We start from the raw sequence: 10,580 nt of genomic DNA, 5'->3' as shown, positions 1-10,580 counted from the left end.
ATTGTATAATTAGGATGAAGAAGCAATAATATGGACAATATTAGGAAAATGTACGCAAACATATGTACCAGTCATCGTTGTCTACCAAACAAGCACCACGGAGGAATACAAGAAACACTAAAACAATATAGTACGTAATAATAATAATAAATTTAATAATAAGCAAACAACAACGTTTCATGTAAAATCATCAGGCAAACTGTGTGAAAAAATCAGTATAAGTGAATTTGAACGAGAAAGGAGATACATTTTGGACAAAATTTGAGATTTTCATAGGATATACGACTGGATCCAGAGGCGCAAATTGCTGTAATTGGCGTATCAGCGCCTGGCTGGCCCGAGCTAAATATGTTGCATATTTATCCAATGGCGCTAAATAATCTCCCGAAAACATGGAGAGAAACTCATAAGACACACTATATTTGATAATTCTTTACAGAAGGTGCTGTGCTAGATCATAGACAAAATAACAAAAAACACCCTTTTCATTGTGAGATCTGGCAAACACAATGTAGGCCTATTTAAAACTAATCCCTTCATTCAATTGGCCTGCTAAGTAAAGAAAACACAACACGAACAACATGTTAAGATCAGAACAGAGCCAATATAGTGGTTAGCACCAACATGGGAAGGATTGCATCATAGAGAGATTAGGTTTTCAAGTTGCCATTCGCCTGAAATTCTCACAACAGATCAACCATCAATCCAGGCGGAGCACTTCAGGTTGTGACTTTACTGTCCCACTAATCAAATAAGGCGATATAACCATGCAGGCCATGAAGAGTGTGAACTGCAGAATGAGCATGACAAATTAAATTAGGGTTTTTTTGTTGCACAGGGGCCAAGGGGTGTTATGATGAGGAAAGGAATGAAAACATACCACAAGAGGTAAGGTTAAGAAGCTCCAAATCGGCCACAAAGCCCACGTGAATCTGCAATAGACCCAGCTTAAGTAAGCACATATTTAAGAGTAATTTCACGAATATGCCAAAATAATATCGTTGTCCCTACTCACAGGCAAAAAGAAGTTACGCCCAGCAGAGTAACCAATGGCAACGCAGATGCACCAAGTATGTCCCAGTTCTCATTCGATTTTCTAAAACTCGATGTTGACATGCTCGTAAAAAAGAAATAAGCAGCACTCAAAAGAACACCTCCAAACCCTAGGTATAAGGGTATCCTGCAAGATAAGAAAGCAAATCAGGCCGGAACTCGGATGAGATTAGACAATGTGTGCAACAAGTATAATACTAGGACCCATCAAAAGAATTCAGGCCATCAGTATACAGTAAGAGACGACTCAAGCAAACAGAAAAAAAAAATACACGCATAACAAAATTAATGTCAAAACAGATGAGAAGGGATGTTCACACACTCAACTTAATATGTACGCGAGCTCTCCAAGACTGACCTAAAATTATACCTATATAAACTTAGACGAACTACTGCAATGCAGGCAAAATTAGGGTATAGGACCTCCAAAACATGTCTACCTTCCAAATAACATCGATGGTGGTTATAAGTTGTTGTCTATACAGGCCATGACATCATGACAATGGATGAAGTACTTATAACAGTCAGGATCGGCCTAGAGAATATGAGGCAACTATACACGAGGGTTGCGCTCATTGCAGGACTAATCCAGAAGCTGGAACCGTAGTGTATGTAAATATTCTAGCCAGTTTAACTCAGGGCATATGAATTCCACATCACCTCCATCCAGCACAAGTATTAAAGCAATAACATAAAAAATCATGATCAAGGTATTGGTTCAGGTTCAGGGAGTACTTGTTAGATGATCACATCGAAAGAGATATAGTGAAGAAAGTGATATATATGTTGAAAGAATGACTCCATATTTTCAATAAACAATGACTCTGACAGCAACTTGAACAGTCCAGAAAACAATCTTTCACCCATCACTAACATACAGCCTCTGTGTTAGTAAAAGAAAAAGAACTTTTGCTCTCTTGATTTGCAAAAGGAAAAGGGAAAAATCAGATCTTGAAAAGTTACAACATACAAAGACCTCGCATGTCTTGTCTTCGTCAAGATCTAGTCATTTCATAAATGCACTAACCAAGACTGGCCAGGGATCTACTCTCCAATTCAAGTAATGCACTAACTATGCACTTTCCAGTTTCCAGTACTCAACTTTGCTTCTCTCTGAAAGTGATTGTAGTCTAGAAGCCAGCCCCATTACGGGAATATAGAGGGGAGCACATAAAAAATCACCACTTCACCAGAAATATAGTTCTAAGTTGTTATGATTCAATAAAACACTTTACTCTTATTATTACAAGGATAACCCAACATAAATTTCACACTTTCATTTCAAGTTAAAGTCTAAATGTGAAATAACAACATCCACTTTTCCCTCTTCATCCATCAACATTTCTTCTCTCTTCCTCCAAGACTTTCGTATTACCTATTTATCAACTTCTAATTTTCTTATCTTAAATTGTAAAAACCACATGTCCACATCTAATCTCCAAGCCATATTCAAGCATGGAGATTATTAGGGATGGAGCAAATGTGAAGATCGAACAAAGAGGAAGGATAGCCTTTTTCTTTCCTACAGCTTTGTAGAGAGGTGACACATCTACTCCAAGTTCCTACTGGTGCAACCAAATTAAGAATATTGAGATAGTTATAGATTAGGAGTATTTAGAGGTACGTCTTAAATATGGGCTCCATACAATATATACAAAATCAGACATGCTGTAAAGTATGTTTATCAGGGCTCTTGAAGTAGCTTTCCAAGACCACAGGAAGAGAGAAAATCAAGAACCAACACTACCACAACAAAAGGGATCTAGGATCTTGAATTGATTTTGAGTAGCTCTTCGTAAAGAGTCTCTTTTTTTGTTTTTGGGATCTAGCTTTATCTCTAGTTACGTGACAACGAAATATATTTTTTTGGCCCACACACCGGTAGATCTACATGGAACTCACGAAGTCACAATTGTTAGGGTTTTTAGGATATATATCTTGTAGAGAGAGAAGAGATCTGATCTCTCTCTCTCTCTCTCTCTCTCTCTCTCTCTCTCTCTATATATATATATATATATATATATATATATATATATATATATATATATATATATATATATATATATATCCTCAAGATACATATACAAATAATCCCAAAAATGGTGAGTGTTTCTCCATGTAAATTTACCGCCGAAAAAATATTGTAGAGTCATGGTCCTTCTTGGACACTTGTCACACAATTAGAGATAGAGCTAGTTCTCAAGAAATAGAAAGTGCTGCTTAGCCAAGAGCCGTCCTGAAACTCAAGAGCCATTCAAGATCCCCACTGTTGCGGTAGAGTTGAATTTTGATTTTCTCCCTCTTTGACCCTCAATGAACATGTTCTAAAATGTCTAGGTGGGATTTTATCTCTCACCAACTCCATCCAACCAAATTAAAAAAAGTAACAAGACCCTCATTGGGCAAAAAAAAAGAGGACGGAGGGATTACATTTTAACTAAACATGATGTCACCTAACATCAGGAAAAATGGCTAGAAACGGATGGAACTTTTTATTTTTTGAGGGGGGAGGAACAGATGGAGTTACACCAACACTTTCAAGCCAGAAAATGATTTCTTATGAAACCACATACTTGGTTCAACATAGAGGGGGGCTTAGACTATCTTAATTATGAAGATAATAGATTAGGAAAGCTCCAAGAGTAGCGAACATAAACAATAATGAGGCACGACTAAGCCGTAAAGAAAAAGGATACCCTTCCCCCTAAAACTCTCTTATCTCTTTTATTCCAATACCCCCCCCCCCCCCCCCCCCCCCCGTTTGGGCATGATTACGTGTCTGTATTTTAGCTTTAGGCCAATACTTTGAGGTTTAAAAAACCTACAATTTCCTCTGATAGTCATGATAGGATCTAGGAGTTTAATTGTCCTCCCAAATCAAATTATCATGTCCTTGCTTGATACTCCCTCCGTCCCTAAAAGATTGCACCGCATACAATAAATGGATATCCTTATTTGTTAGCCCCATACCTTATATGGGTTGTGGTCCTTACATGTCTCTCCTCACACACAATTATTTAATTTAAGTTAAAGACAAATATATTCACCAACTTGCTTTTTGGGAATGCCCAGTTCCATAAAGTGAATAAAAGCATTTGGGGCAATCTTTTAGGGATGAAGGGAGTAGTTAAGAAAAATTACCCACTGATCACTAATGACCTAGAAGAAAGAAGGAAGGCCCTATCATCTAACGTTTTCCCCATGATAAAGAATATACCTTGCACTATTTGAGGGAATGCCCAAGGGCTAAGGAAGTATGTCTGCTCATTCCTCTATAGGACAATTTCTTATTATCATCTCTCCATCCCTTGTTTTAATCAATCTCTGCAATAAGAAAACAAAGTGTCTCTATCTGTTGTGCAATTGAATTTGCCTTCAGAATTAGGGAGCTGTGGAGGCAGCCTGTATGGAACTCTAGGCCTCTAGCCAAGGAAGGGATCAATTCAGCCTACCAAGTATCGTAAAACAATGATATCCTTCAACTACGGTATAGGCTGCTCCAAATAAAACAAGCCTAATGTTGCAATATACTTGTGGGATGAAAGAATTCTATAGAGAAAGGAAAAGCCTCTGTCACATGAGCTGGGATGCTACCACTAGAAAAATTACTGGGACAAGGATCGTGGAAGGAAAGGACAGTACCAGGCAACCAATTGGTCTAAAACTTGGCCCTTATAAGTATGAATTGTCTCCTGCTAGTCCTGCACCAGGTTGTATTGACACCTTGAACACTGATATATTGTTTCTAGGATGTAACTCGAATACAACTAACTGTAGCATTGTATTTAGTTAATATTTTTATGCTCTGGAGAAAACTAAATCCAAGTTAGAAGAAGGAAAGTAAAGTTGGTTTACTGACGGATGTCTTCAATAGTTCAATGTAAAACAGAAATGCAAACTGAGAATGGAGGATGCTTTTGGACCACTTTGATAAAGAGAAAAACAATGAACAAAAGTGCATAAAGTTATTTCAACACGATATCCCTTATGAACTTTGGCCAACATAGAGGGTCAGAGACTACTGCCTGCACAAAATATTGATTATTATTATTAAAAAGGGGCACAGAAGCCCATTTGGCCAAGTCATAAGTCAAGTTGATTAGTTGAATGTAGATTAATCCTACTAGAAAAAGCACATGGGGTTCACAACTCTTTGCTGGGTAGTAAAACAAACCCTGGCAACACGACTGTAATTAAATTGCTGAGAATCCATCCTCATCTATTTTCCCAAAACAAAAAATACGATGAATTGTAGATATTCAAGAGTGAGAACAGTTTTTAATTACTCCTCTCTGCAAAAAAATGTTTTTCCCACCAATTTTCAGTTGGATATATGCAGCATATCATCACAAAATTGTAGGACATGCTACAACATTGTTGGTAAGGACACGGAGGTTATAAATCAATTGTCAAGCACAGGTACAATTCTCTGACAGTCACACAACTCAACTTCACATACATCTAATTTAGATTTACCATACATCGCCCAATTACTTTCTCTTCTAGGAACATGGTAGGCGGCCTATGCAAAATCAACATATTGCATTCATGGGTCAAAATTTTCAAGGCAATTTGATGATAAGTTACACCTTACACCATGTAGGATGAAAACAGGCCTGTCAAAGGAAGCTAGAAGGACTTGTATTAAGCTCACCACAAAAACCGGCTGGTTGATAAAACCACCCAAAAACTGTGTCTGCATGCTCGTCCAGGCATGCCCGCCCATGATAACTTAGAATTAGTTAATTAAGGTTTGAGAAATACTGAAAGCGAACAAAAATTCTAAGTTCACTCTATGTTTAAAGTGTAGAGGAGATGCCAAAGCATTAGATACAGTGAATGCTAGGCCAATAAGCTATAAACATGGTATTGTTCCCCTAATTCTCCTTTTTTGCATCTACACAGGAAAAATACTATTTGTCCATGATAGTTTTTTTGGCACAAAAAAAAAAGGCAACAAGTCAATGCTTATAAAGCCACTCAAGGCATCTTATGTATTAGAAGAACTTAAAGCAACTCCAAGAGCCTTAATCACAAGACAGCTGTGAGACAAATCAAATTTGGAGCTTTTCTATCCACAGTTCCATACATAAATGCCAAATCCATAATCATGCTTGTGAAGCCAAAAAGCTCAAAAGTAAAGTGAATCTAGATATAAGGACCTAAAGTAAAGTGGATTAAGAGTACAAGAACATCACAAGCCAAAAGCGATGTATTAAAATATCGAAAATCAAGAATTACTAGTAAGCATGAGATCTCAGGCAGATGAATTTACCTCCTAATCCGATCATCGTGCCACAGGACATACACAAGATTTGAATGCCAATCACCAAAATATATGATAAATACTGCTGAACCGATCCAAAGAACATTCTCCATGATCTCAATCCATGTCTTAGCTCTAGGAATCGAAGGCGTTGAAGGCATTGGTTTCGAACATGCATCATCTTCGAGATCATCCCCGCCGGAGGCATAACCCCAGCTATGCCTCTGCCTCATGAAATTAGCTCCAACAGGAGTTCCACTCCCACCAGACATAATTCACACAGCTAAATCAAGAGCTCCAAATCAACTCCACCCACCAAAAAATCAAACCTCTGAATTCTACAAGAATCAATTTTTTCCCAATAATACTCTGCAGTATAAATCCTACTTCCTCTCAACTACTTCCAAGAACAATTCTCTACCTAATTATAAGTTTTAGGTAAGACAAAAACAGAACAATGAATTGAATCAAATAAAAAAGGGGGAAATCACAAAAAATAAGTTAAATTGCCCCCTTTTCAAGAAATAACAGTATAAAAATCTCACCAATAAACAAAATCATCAAACACCAACTTTGCTGCATTACCTCCAAAATTGAAATCCCATGTTGTAAACTGAATTCCGACCAAAATCCAACCAATTGACAAAATCCCAGGAAAAAAACCCAGCAAATTTGAAATTGAATGAACCCTAAATCGACGAGCTCAAATTGGGGAAAATTTAAGAAACCCAGGCGTAGATTTGAATAGTGAAAAAACCCAATTGGTGGTGTCCTCTGAGTCTTCCAATTCAGTCATTAACGGAAGCCCTCCGACTGACAGCACTCAGACAACTGTAAATTTGGGTAGGAGAGAGAAAGAGAAGTTTGAAGGCCGTGTGTTTGTTTCTGTGTTTGTCACATGTGATTGAAGGTGACTGAATTGCTGGTTTCTTGCGCCGTTTGCCAAAAGAAGATGGCGAAGTTTGAAGATTCGTTTCGTGTTGTTCCGAAAGAATGTTACACAATTTTTGGTTTTAGTACAACTTCAGATTTCAGAATAGTTGGGACTCTGACGTTAATCTCAATTTAACCCAGGGAAATTTCACTGTGTACAAACTTGCCTTTTAAAATCGTACAATGCACGAATCGGAAAGACTAATTTTTTTGTTTAGGTAGGTAAGAGTGTAAGATTGGCGAATTTGGTCAAATCTAACCCTATAACTTAAGTGTTATGTGTAAATTAGCCCTCTAACTCTAACATGTACTCCGTAGCAAATTAATCCCACGACTATCATATAAAGTGCAATTTACTCCTTAATGACGTTTCTCGACAGAAATCAACTGGAACAATGGTTGTTGCCAGAAAAAACTTAAATTAATTTTGTTTTGCTCATTTATAAATATCTGAATTTTCTGATTTTAGTATATTTTCACGCTTCTCACCCACTCAAATCCTCTTTATTTGTTGTCTCATGTCTTCATCTTCTACGGAGTTCTACCTACCGTGACTCCTCTTGATCTGCAAATCTACAATGAATATGTACCCATAAAACCCATTCAATGATAAAGAGTAGTTGCTGGCTTCTGCAATTCTTTTATCTTATACTTTGTCTTAAAGATGGTCGTGGGCCGGGTCGGGCTTCGGGTCGAGCCCACGGGCCGTGGGCCTAACCAGGCCGGGCGTACCGGACCGAAAAGTTAAAAAAAAGACTCGGGCCCGGCCCAAGCTCACGGCCTTTTGTGCCGAGTCGGCCCGTCGTGCCTAAGGCTAATTTTACTAAATTTAGCGTGTTTTGTCGTGCCCGGTCGAGTCGTGTCGTGCCTTGTCGTGCTTTTTCCAAAAAATTAAGGTCCAGGCTCGGCCCACGACCCACGACTTCGTGCCCGTGCCGGGCCGTGCTTTTTTCGAGCTCGTGTCGGGCCGGGCTTTTTCCGTGTTGGGCCGGCCCGACCCACAGCCATCTTTACTTTGTCTTGTGGTTGTCGCATGGATGTTGGATTTTAATCTTATACAAATATATGTATATGAGATATATGTACATATTTTTCTGTGAAAGGGTATGTATGCGAGATGTGCATGAAATTAATGATTGTATTATTCTTCTTTTTGTTAATTTATGGTTCATAATGCGGCAGTAGTAGGCAAATATTATCTTTTCCGGTGGTATTTAAATCCATGTAGTAAATTACACATTGCATGATAGTTGTGGGGTTAATTTGCTACAATTAAAAGTTAAAAGGTTGATCTGCCCATAACATTTAAGTTATGGGGTTAATTTGCCACATTTGCCCCGTGGGATGAACAATGAGAGTACTTATGAGATTATAATTTTACAAAAGGTTTTGCACGCATAAGGTGTACAGTAGATTTATTAAAATTCTACAAACATTTACACTAATATAAACATGATCCACGCTAACTTAGCGTGGAACAGGGCAGAGGAGTAATAATCTATGATGGGAGTGTCACGTGCCTTTATTCAAGTATATAAACAATTTAATATTCTTTCTTCAGTTTTCATCTTCTGCAATTTCTCTCTCAACTTCTCATTCCTCTCTCAACTTCTCTCTCCTCTCTCAACCGCTCTCTTAATTTCAATCTTCGTTTCAGTTTCAACAATTATTTTTAGATTTTGCGTCGAAATCAAGTCAACAAATTACTCGAAATTCACTGTGTAACTTCACTTTTGGTGTTCCCTTTGGATTACTAAAACACCTTCCACACTTATAGAATAGAGAATATAATAACAACCTACCAAATAGGAAAAGCCCAAAGAAGCATTTTAATCAATCTAGCCCCTTAAATAAATTCTTACCATTCTAATCAATATGTTTATATGTGTTCGGCTCTATCCAACTTATAGTATTTATATTATATTTTGTACATGTTATTTTAGGTTTAAATATAATAACATAAATTTGTTTCTTATATTCGTACGCATCGCGTGCATATAATACTATACAAATAGAACCAAACTCAAAGCGTGTAGATTAAGAGCACAATCGATTGTTAATCTATACCTAGTCTATACCTAGGGGGCGTTTGGTTGGGGGTCTTCAGGAAAGGGAAAGGGAATGGGAATCAACACCTCCCATTCCTTTTGTTGTTGTTTGTTTGTCCATTTCAATCATCCCTTTTACCCCTCCCATTCCCCAATTTTTCTCTACCATGATCCCCCGCCCCCCCCCCCCCCCCCAGGGAATCAACCTTACTCCCAAAATCCTCTTCAACTCATATTCCTTGACCAACGGTGACCAACTTATACATCACACCACCACCCAACTCCAACACCACAACCGTCACTCCTTGCAACAACCACCACCCGGAAACCAACCACCACCACCCGGAAACCAACCACCACCACCCTAAACCAACCACCACCACCCGAAACAAACCACCACCACCATTAACACCTCCGAAACATATCACCACCTCGAAATCAACCACCCCCACCATTAACAACTCCGAAACAAATCAACCACCACCTGAAATCACCACCACCAACTGTAGGAAATAAGACTGTAAAATCCGAAAATGTTAATAAAATGTGGGCCGAATATTTGATGTAAATAAAGCTGTGACGTGTTACGAAACACTGTCTTAGAAGCAAAATTCGCCCCGACTATGGTGCAATCGGAAAAGGCGTTGCCCCCCAAGATTTTACACAACGTCTCTCCAAAATGTGCACTCAACTAAGGAGAAACATGGAACTCACAATAATGCTCAGAATAGGAGTAGAGAGAGTTTGATTTTCGGTGTACTTTCAAAACTGATCCCCAAACTGATTATAAAGCCACTAAGATTTTGTAACCGAAAATTAACATTTAATTGGGTAATTAAAGCACCTGTAACCGCTGATCAGAATTGATCATGTAATAAAACTTTTGATAACTGAAAATCAGAATTGATTTGAGTAATTAAAACGGAAGCGAAAATCAAGGGACGTAATAAATACGACCGTTACGATTGTGGAGTGAGCTACGTAACTGATCGGCCTCATAAAGACTGGACCGTCAGCTACGACTTGGCCCAAAAAGGAGGCCCCACCACACCGCGCACGTGCCACGAACACGAACACGAACCGAACCGGCCGGACGGGCGGCGGCGGCGCGCGTGGGGATTCCCCCTTCTAGCCCACAACACTTGGGGAAGTACTTCAAAGTATAAACATTACTTCCCTATATTTAAACAAAGGAAAAAGCTTGTTTTCTTTCCATGTGGGACAAAGTCATTTTCTTTAAATACTCCACTTGAAAAGCCTCCTTTTCATTTCTACCAATG

At 38.5% G+C, this 10,580-nt stretch overlaps 1 protein-coding gene across 1 annotated transcript; it reads right to left on the bottom strand.

Annotated features, from left to right (window-relative positions):
• Window positions 1-373: 373 nt before the first annotated feature.
• On the bottom strand, window positions 374-7,381 carry LOC110777865 (uncharacterized). The gene is made up of 4 exons (XM_021982449.2): window positions 6,329-7,381; window positions 1,016-1,180; window positions 881-932; window positions 374-790 (listed from the first exon to the last, which is right to left on the bottom strand). The coding sequence occupies exons 1-4, from the start codon at window positions 6,589-6,591 to the stop codon at window positions 701-703; spliced, it is 570 nt and encodes a 189-aa protein (XP_021838141.1). The 5' UTR covers window positions 6,592-7,381; the 3' UTR covers window positions 374-700.
• Between the last annotated feature and the right edge of the window lie 3,199 nt (window positions 7,382-10,580).

The sequence above is a fragment of the Spinacia oleracea genome, chromosome 2 (assembly GCF_020520425.1).
Source record: "Spinacia oleracea cultivar Varoflay chromosome 2, BTI_SOV_V1, whole genome shotgun sequence".
NCBI lineage: Eukaryota > Viridiplantae > Streptophyta > Magnoliopsida > Caryophyllales > Amaranthaceae > Spinacia > Spinacia oleracea.
This window is presented reverse-complemented; position numbering and strand designations above follow the sequence as displayed.